The sequence below is a fragment of the Jaculus jaculus genome, chromosome 18 (genome assembly GCF_020740685.1).
Source record: "Jaculus jaculus isolate mJacJac1 chromosome 18, mJacJac1.mat.Y.cur, whole genome shotgun sequence".
Lineage (NCBI taxonomy): Eukaryota > Metazoa > Chordata > Mammalia > Rodentia > Dipodidae > Jaculus > Jaculus jaculus.
Window position 1 is genome coordinate 10,998,176 of NC_059119.1, and position 16,346 is coordinate 11,014,521.

At 50.7% G+C, this 16,346-nt stretch overlaps 1 protein-coding gene and 1 pseudogene across 1 annotated transcript in view; both read left to right on the forward strand.

Moving 5' to 3' along the window:
* Positions 1-16,088, forward strand: part of Hk1 (hexokinase 1) — a 79,124-nt gene extending 63,036 nt beyond the window's left edge. The window contains exons 11-18 of the mRNA XM_045137375.1: positions 1,598-1,746; positions 2,013-2,132; positions 4,502-4,597; positions 5,781-5,880; positions 9,897-10,080; positions 11,581-11,736; positions 12,748-12,981; positions 14,916-16,088. Of these exons, the coding sequence (XP_044993310.1) occupies positions 1,598-1,746; positions 2,013-2,132; positions 4,502-4,597; positions 5,781-5,880; positions 9,897-10,080; positions 11,581-11,736; positions 12,748-12,981; positions 14,916-15,057 (1,181 nt within the window). The 3' untranslated portion in view covers positions 15,058-16,088. The remainder of the gene's footprint in view (positions 1-1,597; positions 1,747-2,012; positions 2,133-4,501; positions 4,598-5,780; positions 5,881-9,896; positions 10,081-11,580; positions 11,737-12,747; positions 12,982-14,915) is intronic.
* Positions 2,987-3,072, forward strand: LOC123455871 (annotated as a pseudogene).
* Positions 16,089-16,346: the final 258 nt, after the last annotated feature.

A 16,346-nucleotide genomic window follows, 5' to 3' on the forward strand; every position in this document is an offset into this window, starting at 1 on the left:
CCCCACCACCACCACCAACTGCAGCAACAAAACACCATCAGAATTAATACTGAGCACATCTTAAGTCCTGGCCCGGTCTGTATGAGGGAACCAAACAGGCCCGGGGCTTTTCACACGTGGGCAGGTAGGATCCAGGCATCCAACCCTTCGTCTAACTTAGCTCTGTGGGGATGCTCAAGAGTGGTTGTTTTGTTTTTTTTGGATCCTTGGGACAATGAATGTCTGTGACATAAACACATCCTGTGGATGTGACTTATTATTACGTGGTAGACTCCCTTCAGAGTTCACTGTGGCCCACGAGTCAGGGCAGGCCCCCCTGTTCTGTAGCCAGCTGGGAGGCTGAGCTCAGTCTTCCTGCACGTGAGAGTGCCCTGCCATGTCTTGGGCTGCACGTTGGCAGCAGCAGGATCCATGGGTTGGGGGGGAAGGTGAAGTTAGCTCAGCTTTGCTGTGATCCCAGATCCAGAGGGCAGAGAGCAGACTATCTTCTGGCGAGAAGAACCTTATACTGCCTCCATTGTAAAGAAGGGTGGGTACCTGGAGGGAGGCTTGTGGCCATCTCTTAGACTCTGGGCATTGATGCAGATTATGACTTTTTTTTTTTTTTTGTTTTTTTGTTTTTTTGTTTTCTAAGGTAGGGTCTCACTCTGGCTCAGGCTGACCTGGAATTCACTATGGAGTCTCAAGGTGGCCTCGAACTCACGGTGATCCTCCTACCTCTGCCTCCCAAGTGCTGGGATTAAAGGTGTGCGCCACCACGCCCGGCTCAGATTATGACTTTTTGTTGCTGTTGTTTTTGTTTTGTTTTTGTTCTTGAGGTAGGGTCTCACTCTGGCCCAGGCTGACCTGAAATTCACTATGTAGTCTCAGGGTGGCATTGAACTCATGGCAATCCTTCTTCCTCTGCCTCCCAAGTGCTGGGATTAAAGGCATGCGGCCACCACGCCCAGCAAATTATGAATTTTTATATGAGGTTCCCTAATGTCAGAGTGTTGTTGCTAGGCTTTTCTACAACCCCCTGTAAGGTTTATTGTGACTAGTGGTTCACTCTTGGGGCCTTTTGTCCTTCCAGTGTGGCCCAGTTTATGAGTCAGTAACCCAGTGTCTGGCTACTTTGTGCAGTGGGGGCTGTGGGGGCAGTTCCCCTTAATGCAGTTTGGGGGCCTTGAGGATACTGACTGCCAAGATGTATGTTTTTTTTTAAAAAAAAAATATTTAAGAGAGATAGAGACAGAAGCAGATAGAAAGAATGGTCACGCCAGAACCTTCAACCACTGCAAACCCTAGATGCATGCGCCACCTTGTGCGTCTGGCTTACGTGGATACTGGAAATTGACCCAGAGTCCTTTGGCTTCGCAGACATCTCCAGCCCTTGTTTTTTTGTTTTCTTTTAATATTATTTATTTATTTATTTATTTGACAGAGAGAGAGAGAGAATGGGTATGTCAGGGCACCACCTTGTGAATCTGGCTAACGTGGGTCCTGGGGAATCGAACCTGGGTCCTTTGCTTCGCAGACAAGTGCCTTAAATGCTAAGCCATCCCTCCAGCCCTTGTTTTTTTTTAAATGATATTCTCTATCTTCTTTCCTGTAACAGAACATGGTGACTTCTTGGCGCTCGATCTTGGTGGAACCAATTTCCGTGTCCTGCTGGTGAAAATTCGCAGCGGGAAGAAGAGAACGGTAGAAATGCACAACAAGATCTACGCCATTCCCATCGAAATCATGCAGGGTACCGGGGAAGAGGTGAGGCACGCCGACTCTTGCTCCCGTCAGGTGTGTGCGTATCACACACATGGCCAGTGACGTGGTGGTTGTGGGACAAGCTCAAGCCTGCCATGTGACACCGTCGGGTGCTTTGAGCCATGCGTTACCTGTGAGGCTTTAATGGCTGGGAAGATTATGGGGAGAGGGGCTCGCTCTGCATGTGACAGGATGCAGGGTGTGCTTGTGCGTGTGCGCTGAAAGTCTCAAACTAGAGAGCCTGAGTGGTCCCTTCCTGTCCCCTGAAGCTCTTTGATCACATCGTCTCCTGCATCTCCGACTTCCTGGACTACATGGGCATCAAAGGCCCCCGGATGCCTCTGGGATTCACCTTCTCGTTTCCCTGCAAGCAGACGAGCCTGGATGCGGTGAGTGTCTCCTGTGGGCATCAGACTTCAGAGAGTGCCACCCTCACGTGGCTAGGGCGGTCTGGCCTCAGTGTCATGCCTACATGTCTGGCACTGTCTCTCGTGCCACATCATCCTAGGCTTTGTTGCACACCTTCAAGAACGTTCGGGGACTCCACTCTTCTGACCTTGTTAGAAGCGACACCTTTTGTGAGAGAGAACCTTTGGGGCTTCCAGGCACAAAGAACTTCACTCTCATCCTTCCCTGGCACCTTAGTCATTCATCATCTTGAATATAGTACTCTGCACTTTTTTTTTTTTTTTTTTTGGCTTTTTCTGAGCAAGGAGCATGTGCCCTAGCCCAGCATCCTCGCAGGAGATCTTTTGTAAACACTTGCTGTTTTGGTTACCTTTGCATTGCTAGACAAGCATTCAACCAGAAGCGGCTTATGGGAGGAAAAGGTTTCCTTCAGACTGACCTAGTCCGGGGGAAACGCTGTCAGTGGTGGAAAGAGCTCACTTTCATAGATTCCTGCACAGAGACATGAACACAGCCAGCTTGCACTCGGTACTCTGAACTCACCTCAAGGCCAGACTTAAGATCTGCTTCCCAGTGACACACCTTCCAGCAGGCTGCTGGAGACCCAAGTTTCAAGCTTAAGTGAAATGGCTTAGTAGTTAAAGCGTTTGCCTGCGAAGCCTAAGGACCCTGGTTTGATTCCCCAGGACCCACATAAGCCAGATGCACAAGAGGGCCCATGTGTTCGGAATTTGTTTGCAGTAGCTGGAGACCCTGTCACACCCATTCTCTCTCTCTGCCTCTTTCTCTCTCTCAAATAAATAAGTAAATAAAATATTAAAAAAAAAAAACTCAGGTGCTTGCTTCGACAGCACACGGACTAAAATTGGAACAATGCAGAGAAGATTACCATGGCCCTTGTGCAAGGATGGCACACAAATTCTCGTCTAGGCTGGAGAGCTCGCTTAGCAGCTAAGGCACTTGCCTACAAAGCCTAAGTACTCAGGTTCAACTCTCCAGGTCCCACATGAGCCAGACACATAGTAACGCAAGTGCACAGGGTCTCACATGCACACAAGGGGGTGCACATGTTTGGAGTTCGATTGCAGTGGCTGAGGCCCAGGTGTGTCAATTCTCTCTCTTTCCCTCCTTCTCTTTCTTGCATAAAAAAATAATAGCCAATGTGTTTAGGGACATATAGTCAATTCAAACTACCACACTTGCCCTATAAATGGGATGAAAGGATCCAAGCTGGGGTTTGAGTGTCTGCTGGTGCTAAGCTCTGGGCACACACAGAGGGTTACAGTTTTCTGTCCTGTGGGAGCTCCTGGGCTGCAAGGGATGGGGCAGGCATACAGTAGCAGAAGGAGCAGATTGTGCCAAGTCACTGAGGTGGGAGCCAGCCTGTCGTTCAGGGAGGAGGCCTGAAGCCAGGGGTGAAGGACTCTTTGGCAGCACTGGGCGAACCAGGTAAAGTGACGTCATCAGTTACAGTGTGACTCGAGACTGTGCTCCTCTAGTCCTTTTTGATCAAAACTTTTTTTTTTTTTTTTGGTTTTTCGAGGTAGGGTCTCGATCTAGCTCAGGCTGGTCTCGAACTCACAGCAATTCTTCTATCTATGCCTCCCAAGTGCTGGGATTAAAGGTGTGCGCCATCACGCCCGGCTGGAAATGTTAATTTTTTTGTTTTGTTTTGTTTTGTTTTGTTTTGTTTTTCGAGGTAGGGTCTCACTCTGGTCCAGGCTGACCTGGAATTAACTCTGTAGTCTCACGGTGGCCTTGAACTCATGGCGATCCTCCTACCTCTGCCTCCCGAGTGCTGGGATGAAAGGTGTGTGCCACCACACCCGCCTGAAACATTAATTTTTTTTTTTATTTATTTATTTGAGAGTGGCAGACACAGAGAGAAAGACAGATAGAGGGAGAGAGAGAGAATGGGCGCTCCAGGGCTTCCAGCCTCTGCAAACGAACTCCAGACGCGTGCGCCCCCTTGTGCATCTGGCTAACGTGGGACCTGGGGAACCGAGCCTCGAACCGGGGTCCTTAGGCTTCACAGGCAAGCGCTTAACCACTAAGCCATCTCTCCAGCCCCCTGAAACATTAATTTTTGAGGTGGGGTTTTCTGTCTCTCTGGCCTCCAACTTGCTGTGGAGGTGAGGATGACAGGCAGGTGCCACCACACACACATTTATGGGGTGCCAGATTGGAACCCAGGGCCTCATGAATGCTAGGCAAGCATTCTGCTAGGTCAGCTGCATGCCCAGTGTATGGCTCTGTGATCGTGACCTGGAAGGAAGGGCACTAAGCTCTGTGTCCTGCCAAGAAGGGTTAATTGCCCAGGCTCTTCTGATATCTCTCATTCATGTTTCAGGGAATCCTGGTCACCTGGACAAAGGGATTTAAGGCCACTGACTGCGTGGGTCATGATGTCGCTACTTTACTAAGGGATGCTGTAAAAAGGAGAGAGGTAACTTTCTGTTTGTTTGTTTTGAGGTGGGGTCTCACTCTAGCCCAGGCTGACCTGGAATTCGCTCTGTAGTCCCAGGTTGGCCTCAAACCCACAGTGATCCTCCTACCTCTGCCTGCCAAGTGCTAGGACTAAAGGCATGTGCCACAGCATTTAGCTGGAAGGAGATAACTATTAAAGATTATTTTATTTTATTTTGGTTTTTCGAGGTAGGGTCTCACTGTAGCACAGGCTAACCTGGAATTCACTATGGAGTCTCAGGGTGGCCTTGAACTCACAGTGATCCTCCTACCTCTGCCTCCCGAGTGCTGGGATTAAAGGTGTGCGCCACCACACTCGCCTAAAGAGTATTTTAAAAACTATTTATTGGCAGGCTGGAGAGGTGGCTTAGTGGTTAAGACACTACAAAGCTAAAGGACCAGGTTCGATTCTTCAGTACCCATGTAAAGTCAGATGCACAAGGTGGCACATGTATCTGGAGTTTTGTGTGTAGTGGATAGAGGACCTGGGGTGCCTATTCTGTGTATCTTTCTCTCTGTGTCTCTCAAATAAATGAACTCTTTACTGCTTTGAGGGATTGTAAAAATTATACTTGATTGTTGTAAAGAATTGGAGTCATGAAAGAAGTATGTGACTTGTGTTATAAAAAGTATCCAGCCATAATCAGCTTTGTGTTCAGGGATATGTTTAAACAAAGGCAGAACTGTGACTCTCATAGGAATGGAAAGAGGAGCAGCCCCAACAGCCAGTCCTGAGGGCAAGCACCAGACATGGCTGCCCTGTTGGCATGTTGTATTTAAATATTATTTGTTTATTTGAGAGACAAAGAGAGTGAGAGAATGGGTGCACCAGAACCTCCAGCCACTACAAACGAACTCCAGACGCATGTGCCCTCTTGTGCAGCTAGCTAACGTGGGTCCTGGGGAATCGAACCTGGATCCTCTGGCCTTGCAGGCAAAAGCCTTAACTGCTAAGCCATCTCTCCAGCTGTCATGTTGGATTTAGACGACATGACCGCTCTGAAATCATGTCAAAGCTCAGAACACAGTCATAGGATTGACCCTGCTCCCAGCAGCATGCAGTCTTGAGCGATGCTCTAGCGGCATGCTGGGTGGGGTGCGGCGGGGTGAGCAGGCAGGCCAAGCTCTCCTTTCCCTAAAGCTACATCCCTTTCTTTCCAAAGGAATTTGACTTGGATGTGGTGGCCGTGGTCAACGACACGGTGGGCACCATGATGACGTGTGCTTATGAGGAGCCCACCTGTGAGATTGGACTTATCGTTGGTAAGTGTCCCGAGGGTGTCTCTTTTTCCCAGAGGGAAATGTTGTTTATTTTGAGGACGGCTGTGTTGCAGGATAGCGCTCTGAGCAGTGTGCCTAGGGATGGCGGGTGGGGGGATTGGAACTCCACAGGCCAGTGTGGCTCTCAAAGAATCCACCAAGACACCAAGCCGGAGGCTTCAGGTTCTTGTCCGTGGTTGACAACTGTTGAGAAACACAGACACAAAGAAGGATAAATTACGGAAGATTTCCTAAGGGAGAATTGAGATGAGAAGGAAAATGCAAAAACGCTCCCAAGCTCCGTGGGGAGTACTGAACAGGTTGCCACATGGTAGCCTGGGTTGGGCACCTTTAGAACCTTGCAAATGTACCTGGGCTGAGCCTCAGTGGCAGGTTCAGGTGCACAGGAAGGACCCTGATCCATTCATGGGAGCTCAGGAAGGGCGGGGTGGGGGGCTGGGGGGAGAAACATGGGTTTGGAGAAAGTCTAAACCTGGGTCCTTTGGTTTTGTAGGCAAGCATCTTGACTGCTAAGTCATTTCTCCAGCCCAAGAGCATTAAAGTATTTTAAAATTATTTTTAATATTTATTTATTTGAGAAAGAGAGAGGCAGATAGAGAGAAGGAGAGAGAATGGGCACATCAGGGCCTCCAGCTGTTGTGCCAAGACCCCTGACCAGGAGCCAAGTCCCCTGGTCACCCAAGAGTCACCCAGAGAACCGCCATAGAAGCCGAGACACCCGAATGCAAAAGCAGCAGGTTTCTTTATTGCAAGCCTAGGCCTGGGCTCCGTCCCCACAGTCCGGCACAGCGGTAGTGAGGGAGAGAGCCCCTTTCTTTTGGGGGAAGGGGTTCATATAGGAATTTGAATAATGAAGTAGGGGATAGATACATGATTGGTTGATTTAAACAGTTCTGATTGGTTTAGGGGGCCACTTAGTGGGCAAAGTTGGGGGCAGGAGCTAGGGGCACTCCAGGCAGATGAAGTCATCTCCATTGCCCTTAAGTGGGGATTCCTCAGAAACGTTAGGGGGAAAGGCAGCAATTAAGCAAGCAAAGTTTACAAAAGCAAAAGGTCAGCACATTGGCCAGCTAGTTCTCTATCTAAGTCAGGCCTGGGCCTTTTTTTTTTTTTTTTTTTAATAGTTATATTTGGTCTCTCACAGCCACCTCAGAGGAACTCCAAATGCATGGACCACGTCATGCATCTAGCTTACGTGGTTCTTGGGGAATCGAACCTGGGTCCTTTGGTTTTGCAGGCAAGCACCTTGACTGCAAAGCCATCTCTTCAGCCCAAGAGCATTAAAGTCTAGAAGCACATTGACAGGGGCCCTCAGGAGCCCTTTGTCCCATTGCTCCTGTGCCTAGTGTTAGGGGAATTTAGGGGGAAGATTCTTAGTCAACCAGTATCTGCAGTCTCAATTTGATGAAACAGAATAGCACCCCAGTCTTGGGGACCATTTGCTTAGTATCCGGAGGTTGGGGCGGGGCGAAGCCTGTGTATTTACAATTAAACCACCCTGGGCAGCTGCTGAAATTCAGAATGGCCGGAAGCTGCTCCCATGAAAGGTTGTCTGCGGCCTGTATTTCTTCCTTCTGTTTGGCAAAGCTTTCTCCTCCCATCGCTGCCTTTTGCTTGTGAACGCCCTGGGGGGGGGGGGGCACCTGCGAGGCCAGAATGACTCAGCACATTCTCTAGACCTGGCTTCACCTTCCTGCCTGGGAGGTCAGGCCCTCTCTCCTGAACACAGCAGGCTTATTAGATGGCCCTGCATTTTTTTTTTTCCTTCCTTTTATCAGTTGGTGTCTATACTCAAAAATCCCACAGGCAAAAGTACAGCCTGCATCAGTCGGTCGGCATAAGGAAGGTGAAAGCTGGCCCACATCCCAGCCGGCCTTTGCTGGGGAATGTGTGGTCTGTGGACCCGCAGCCTCTCTGGGAGACGGTTGGAATGGCATCTGGGCCCTGTCAGGATCTGTTCCCTGGGAGGCTCATCTTAAAATGCGGGAGGAACCTGGCTGAGTTTCAGTCTCTTTAATAACATAAGCCCGTGACTCCAAGCTTGAGGTCATGGGATGCAGGCTGCTGTGAGCGTGTCCTCTCAGTTTGCTTTCCTGACTCCTCAGTGGATTAGCAGCATGTGCTCACACCCCAGTCCCGGGGGACACTGAGTCACCATACTTTAGGGAGCTCAGGGATAGAAACCATAGGCTTCTGAGTCCTGGAATCCATATGTCAGGGGGCCCGTGTGCATGTGTGGATGCGCCCACAGGAGTGCTCCTTTACTTAGAATCGTCCCATCTTCCATGTGGCATGTGATGCTGCCGTTGGTTCTGAGAGCAGTGGAACTTCCCAAGCCAGTGGCTCTGAGTCCGTGTCTGGCGGTGACTCAAAGATTTCACTAGTGCAGACTCGGCCGAAGGGCAGCTTAAGAAGGACTCGTCTTCTGAAAGTAATGGAGGAAGCTCCAGGGCTGATGTGTCCCTTCACTTGGTGACTTAGGTCAGGTTTCTTTTTTCTTTTGATTTTTGAGGTAGGGTCTCACTCTAGCTCAGGCTCACCTGGAATTTACTATGGAGTCTCAGGGTGGCCTCGAACTCATGGCAGTCCTCCTACTTCTGCCTCCCGAGTGCTGGGATTAAAGGCATACGCCGCCACACCTGGCTTGTATCATATATATATATTTCCAATCTGAATAGTACTGAAACTGGAGATACTTTTTTTGTGGTAAAACCATCTTCTGTTAACATAAATATAGCCCTGCTGCACAGGTCACCATAGAAGAGGCCATTGACATAAGATAAATTAATCAAAGTTGGGCACAATGGAACACACCTGGAATCCCAGTAATTTTGGAAGGCAGATGCAGGATCCCTGCAAATTCGAGGCATGTTTTAGGTTAGCCAGGACTATACAGTGAGACCCTGAGTCAAAATAATAATGATAATAAATAAATAATAATAAATAAATCCAGTGTTCTCTGTGTAGCTTAACTCAAATTCTCCAATTGTATTTCCAAGTTTTTCTGGGAAAACAATGTTATTGCTTTGTTCACTCAGAAACATGCCCCTTAGGACAAGGGATCTAGCCAGCTGTGTAGAAGCATAGCATGCGTTGAGGGTAGCTCATTGGGTCGAGTGCTCGCCTGGCGTGCCCTGGGCTCTGGGTCACACTGTGCTCTCAGCACTTGGGATGTAGAAGCCAGAGAAACAGAAGTTCAAGGTCATTCTTGACTGTAGCGTGAGTTCAAGGCAAGTTTCCATATCTGAACTTCCAGACCCCAAGGCCCAAGTGTGAGGCCCATAGCACAGGTGCAGATTGTGTCTGGAGGGCACCCACTGAGATCAGTCTCCTGTGTCCCAGGACAAAGAATTGGGCCAGACACATGGTGAGTGACAGAAACAGAAAGGAAAGGCATTCCTACGAATGGACATAACCACAACTCAAAAGACTTGTGCCACAGCAGCTCTCATCTTTTTTAAAAAAATATTTATTTAGCCAGGCGTGGTGGCACATGCCTTTAATCCCAGCACTCGGGAGGCAGAGGTAGGGGGATCGCCGTGAATTCGAGACCACCCTGAGACTACAGAGTGAATTCCAGGTCAGCCTGGATTAGAGTGAAACCCTACCTCGAAAAAACAAATTATTTAGTTTTGTTTTTTTGAGGTAGCATCTCACTCTTAACTCATGCTGACCTGGAACTCACTCTGTAGTCTCAGGGTGGCCTTGAACTCACAGCGATCCTCCTACCTCTGCTTCCCAAGTGCTGAGTTTTGTTTTTTTTTTTTTTTTTGAGGTAAGGTCTCACTCTAGCTCAGGCTGACTGGAATTCACTATGCAATCTCAGGGTGGCCTCGAACTAATAGTGATCCTCCTACGTCTGCCTCCCGAATGCTGGGGTTAAAGGCATGCGCCACCACGCCCATGCTCGGTTTTGTAGCCCAGGTAGGGAGGACTTTGCAGTCCTCTGCCAATGTGTCCATCTTGATGCCTCTGAACCCCCTCCCCGCTGTCTGCAGGTACTGGCTGCAATGCCTGCTACATGGAAGAGATGAAGAACGTGGAGTTGCTGGAGGGGGAAAAGGGGCAAATGTGCATCAACATGGAGTGGGGCGCCTTCGGGGACAACGGCAGTCTGGATGACATCAGAACGGAGTATGACCAACTGGTGGACGAGTATTCTATGAACCGTGGGAAGCAAAGGTAATCCGCCTGGCGGAGGGCGCGACCAGTGGCCAGGATGAGGGCAAGGATTGGTGCATTAGGCTGTTCTGCTGGCTCACTCCTAACGTCGGCTTCTGGCCTAGGGGTAACCAAGAACCCTAGAAGACGGACCCTCGGTATGGGGGAAAATGTCCCTAGAATATATACCCAGAGGATAGGCGGCAGTGGAGACACACCACTGCCTCAGTGCCATTTCTCGCCTGAAAGAGTTTAGCCTTCTTCTTGTTCGGGGTTTCTTCCCTATGAGAATGATCTCTCATGTTTTCATGGGTGACATAGAGGCCCTTTCTCAGTTCATCCTTCCTGCTGCACCTCGTGCCCCTCCCCCCCATCAGTGGTCCTCTGGAGTATTGCAGCCCAGGGACCAGGTCAGAAATGGCAGCGTCCACACAGGATTGAAACCAAGACCAAGACGCCTTTTGTTCCATCGTCAGGACAAGCTGGCCCAAGTCATGTCCCCAGAGCAGAAATTGGCTCCAATTTGACCTCAGAAGTGTTGTCTGCCTGAATTTTCCTAGCTTTGTGACCTTGTTACTCTGCTGGGCAATTGATCACATTCTGGCTGTTTGTAAAACATTCAGAAAAGGAAAAAGTCTGGGAACTTTCCTTTATTTATTATCATTTTTTTTTGTTTTGTTTTTGTTTTTCAAGGTAGGGTCTCGCTCTGGCCCAAGCTGACCTGGAATTCATTCTGTAGTCTCAGGGTGGCCTCGAACTCACAGCGATCCTCCTACCTCTGCTTCCCAAGTACTGGGATTGAAGGCGTGCACCACCATGCCCGGCTCACGGCACTTTCCCTTTCCTGTTGATGTGTCCTTCAAGATTCAGCTGAGGCAGGCGTGGTGGTACATGCCTTTCATCCCATTTCTGGGAGGCTGCAGTAGAAGGATCACACCATGAGTTCAAGGCCAGCCTGGGCTACCGGGTGAATTCAAGGTTAGCCTGGGTGAAAATGAGACTCGTCCTCAAAGGCAGAAAAATCAAAAACAAAAACAAAATCAAAAAACCAGCCTAGCTGTTTACTTACTATGCAGCTGTGTCCTGAGCACTTTGCTGAAGGCCTTGCTGGACTGGGCCCTGGGTACTTGGAGCTGAGCAAGCCTACTTCCTGTCCGCTGGGGGTCGTCAGCGATAGAGCTCTGGTGCCCAGAGGCAGGGAGCCTGTATTGTGCAGGAGAAATGCAGATATACCAGAGAGCCTGGAACTGCTGGGATCCAGTCTGGGACAGTCCTGTGTGGGGTCATGGCATGTGTCTGAGATCTGAGCGGGATTCAGCCAGGCCAAGGCAGGGATGCACTGGGGAGGGAGGAAGGCTAGTGGCTGGGGCCTCGGGTCTCCTGTGGTTAGGGTAGAGTCCTTCCTGGTCCCCTACTCTGCCTCCGTGGCACTGCACAGTCACGTGGCCACGATGTGAGCATGCTCTTGGGGGCACTTAGAGATCCAGTAGGTGCCCCAGCCTCCTCTTCCTTCCGTCTCAGGTACGAGAAGATGATCAGTGGTATGTACCTTGGGGAGATCGTCCGCAACATTTTGATCGACTTCACCAAGAAAGGGTTCCTCTTCCGGGGTCAGATATCCGAGCCGCTGAAGACCCGGGGCATCTTCGAGACCAAGTTTCTCTCTCAGATCGAGAGGTGAGTGGGGAGGGCTGTCCTCACCATTCCCCCTTCCATTTTTGTGAACCTGACGACCCCAGGCGCCCGACAGAAGCAGAGTCACGTAGTATTGGTGCTTTTATGTTTCGCTTACCATAGTGGTTTTTTATTTGAGGCAAGTCCAATAGACTGACTTTTTTTCCCTTTTTTTAATTGACAATATCCCATGGTAATTCCCCCCCCACACACACACAAACTTTTGCCTTTGAAACTCCACTCTCTGGTCATATCCCCTCCCCATCTCAGTCTCTCTTTTATTTTGATGTCATCATCTTTTCCTCCTATTATGATGGTCTTGTGTAGGTAGTGTCAGGCACTATGAGGTCATGGATATTTAATTTTTTTGTTCATTTTATTTATTTATCTTTTTGAGAACGACAGACAGAGAGAAAGAGACAGAGAGAGAGAATGGGTGCACCAGGGCCTCCAGCCACTGCAAACAAACTCCAGACGTGTGTGCCCCCTGTGCATCTGGCTAACATGGGTCCTGGGGAATCGAGCCTCAAACCAGGGTCCTTAGGCTTCACAGGCAAGCGCTTTACCACTAAGCCATCTCTCCAGCCCCAATTTTTTCTTTTTTAAGAAATATTTTTTAAATTTATTTATTTGAGAAGAAGAAAGAAGCAGAGAGAGAGAGAGAGAATGGGCACGCCAGGGCCTCCAGCCACTGTAAACAAACTCCAGACGTGTGCGCTCCCTTGTGCATCTGGCTTACATGGGTCCTGGAGAGTTGAACCTGCTTTGCAGGCAAATGCCTTAACCATTAAACCATCTCTCCAGGCCCCTTCTAATTTAAATTTCTTTTTTTCTAGATATGCCAAATTTTTGTGTTTGGCATGCAATACTTAAGAATTAAACTAGGTAATGTGCATGAAACCTCAGGGACGCTGTTCTCAGATAAGCACGGGGCTTTGGGGTCAGTCCTGGGGTCTCCAGGATGCTGCTCCTCAGGCCGTGCTCCTTCAGCCCCGTGACTTCTGTCCACCGCAGCGACCGATTAGCGCTGCTCCAGGTCCGGACCATCCTCCAGCAGCTGGGGCTGAACAGCACGTGCGACGACAGCATCCTCGTGAAGACGGTGTGCGGCGTCGTGTCCCGGCGGGCCGCGCAGCTGTGCGGCGCGGGCATGGCCGCCGTGGTGGACAAGATCCGAGAGAACCGAGGGCTGGACCACCTGAACGTGACCGTGGGGGTGGACGGGACACTCTACAAGCTGCACCCGCAGTGAGTATGGCTTCTGTCTGCCACGGGCTGAGCTGTCCCGGGCCACCGAGCCCCTTTGAGGGTTACCAGTCTGCCAGCAGAACTCCCGGCCCAACACAGCAGCCCAAGGTTGTGCTGTGGGGGACCACGGTGTCCGGAAGAATAAGCGCTCTAGAGTCTGATGGGGGCTCTTGGGCAGCCAGAGAAGTGGTCGCTTGGTCAGCTCACATTGGCATGGCATGCCCCTCTGACGGGAGGGTGGGTGTGGCTAGCTACAGCCTGGCTGAACAGCTGTGCTTGGTAAATGGGGGAGGAAGGCAAGAACAGGGGAGGCCACTGCCCTTTCCACTTGTGCATCGAGTTTGTAGGGACCTGGAAGGACAGGGACCCTTGGCTGGGGGCGCGCGGGGGGGGGGGGGGGGAGCTTTCTTTTGGACAAGTGTGTGACATTCCACACTAGAGGACAAGCGAACCCGTCAGCTATTGGACCATGGTGTATTCCAAAGTGGGCATCTTAGGGATAGAACGGCCATTTTTATTTATTTATTTGTTTTGTTTCTTCTTTTTTTTTTTTGGCCATTTTTATTTTTGAGGCAGAATTTTAGCTCAGGTTAACCTGAGACTCACTCTGTAGTCCAGGCTGGCCTCAAACTCACAGCAGTCCTCCTATGTCAGCCTCCCAAGCGCTGGAAAGAGCCACCATACCTGGTTTCAGGAGCCTTTTTTGTTTGTTTGTTTGTTTCGAGGGCTTCACTCTAGCTCAGGCTGACCTGGAATTCACTATGGAGTCTCAGGGTGCCCTTGAACTCATGGTGATCCTCCTACCTCTGCCTCCCGAGTGCTGGGATTAAAGGCGTGTGCCGCCATGCCTGGCCTTTTTTTTTTTTTTTTGCCAATAAAAAGAATGCTACTAACGTACTTGGGGCCATCCTAGAAAACCCAGGTCATAGTGTCACCTATCTCCAGACGGCTTCACCCCAATGCCTCAGAAACATTATGTGTTTACCTTATGGCCGTGGTATGGGGTGAGGCATCTCCTCACCTCTCCCCCTTCTTAGCTCCCAAGCTCTCTTCCTCAAGCCACGTGTAACAGTGGAAACTGTGTGGATCAGGCATGGTCTCCTAGCAGGCAGTCAGCCTAGCCCTGTCTTCCCGTCCAGCACTGCCCCTAGGGTCCCCTCCCCTTCTTGGGGGCTGCCTTGTCCCGACGAAGATGCTTGAACTCTCTTAAAAAGAGAGAGAGAGAGAGAGAACTTCCACAAGGGCTGGATAGATGGCTTAGCGGTGAAGGCATTTGCCTGCAAAGAAAGGATCCCAGATCGATTCTCCAGGACCCACGTAAACCAGATGCATAAGGGGGCGCACGCATCTGGAGTTCATTTGCAATGGCTGGAGGCCCTGGCACGCCCATTCTCTCTCTTTCTCTGCATCTTTCTTGCTCTCAAGTAAATAACTAAATATATGTATATATATAAAACCTTCCACAACTGTTTTTTTTTTTTTAATGGGTGTGCCAGGGCCTCCAGCCACTGCAGCTCAACTCCAGATGGGTGTGACACTTTGTGCTCATCCATTACCTTGTGTGTGTGGCTTACCTGGGTTCTGGGGAGTTGAACCTGGGTCCTTAGGCTTCACAGGCAAGCTGCTTAATTGCTAAGCCATCTCTCCAGTCTTGGCCTCAGACTCTCTTTGTACCTGCAGATAATCTTGAACATCTAATCCTCCTACTTCTCCCTCCTGGCTGATGGGATTGTAGACAATTTCCACTATGCCCAGTCTGTGTATTGCTAGATGGAAGGAGCCCGGGGCTTCATGCACGCACGCTATCAACAGAGCTACAGCGCCAGCCCGGCCTGGTTGTTTTTAAGTAGCTTCCTCCCACTTCATGCGTATGTGGGTGGTTTCATACCTGATCTTCCCTCCTCTCAGCCTTCTCTCTATCTTTCGTCTTTCAGCTTCTCCAGAATCATGCACCAAACCGTGAAGGAACTGTCACCAAAGTGTAACGTGTCCTTCCTTCTGTCTGAAGATGGCAGCGGCAAGGGGGCCGCCCTCATCACAGCCGTGGGCGTAAAGCAGCGAGGAGAAATGAGCTAAGAGGCAGGACCCCCAGCCCGCCACCTTTCCAGCACTCCTCTCGAAAAGCGATGATCCCCTGTTCCGCCCAGCGAGCTGCTCCGCTGGGACCCCCGGCGCTGGAACCCGCCACTCCACAGCGGGAGGAAGAGAATCCAGCCAAAGGCGTAACGTAGGGTACCACATAGAGCGCGTGCTGTTGATAGTCTCTCGCCCGGACCCCCCCCCCCCGCCCACCCCGCCACTCTGCATGATTTGAATTCGACCCGGCTGTGCATTGCCCACGCGTGAAGTATAGCGGCACCCAACGTCTGCCACAGGTGCCTAGCCAGATGAAAAGTTGCCCCTTCCCCATTGGACCTGCCTTCTGGGCCTCCCAAGCCCGTCCTTGGGGTCACCTCCCCTGTGTGAAGTGTGTCATCATCACCAGCAGACACTGCCGGACTCCCCCTCCCAGGGGCATGGCCTGAAAGGCGAGTGTGGACGTAGCGTTACTGCTTCCTACCTTCCTGGCACCCACCACAGCCTGCCATCCCACCCGGGGGCATCAGTGCCACTGAAGTGTGTGTCCGTGGAACCCGTCCTAGCCGTGTTGTGGTGGTCTTGCCTTCTGTTTGTCTCGTGGTGGTGGTGGTGGTGGTGGGGTCCTGTCGAAAAGTGTCTCGTCGTCATCTGGGTAAAAGGAGCCAATCCGCAAATCATGCCATCACTGAAATGTCCCATCGCTTTTGTGAGCCATGTTGTATGACTAGTAAACTTTGTACCGATTTACAGGCCCAAGTGATGCTTCCTAGCTGGGGAGAGGGGAGGAGGTCTTGGGATGTGGTGGGAAGGAGACGCTGGGTACTTTTTAGGGCCTCCTGATTGGGGGGAGAAATGATAATATAAAGGTCTTGGTTAACTGGGCGTGGTGGTACACACCTATGAACCTAGCATTCTCGGAGGCAAGTTCAAGGTCATCCTCAGACACTGAGGGAACTCCAGGCTAGCCTGGGATACACGAGACCCTTCCTCAAAATCAACTAACTTAAATAAAGGTCTTCAGCCCCCGGTGTTGGTTTGGTACGGAGGTTTCTGTGCTGTCCCTGTGCAATGTCTCACAAGCAGCCTCTTGCCTGGTCTCGCGCCCCCGTCCTCTCAGCTGCCCCTGCAGCCCCCTGCACCCTAAGCCTCTATCTGGAAGAAGGGGGAGGATGGAGGTCCCTGTCCTCCCGGAACAAAGGACAAGTGAAGTGGCCTCTGGGGGCTGCTTGGCTTCAGAGAGCGGTGCTGGGTGCCTGCTTCCCACTAGCCAACAACCAGAGAGACGG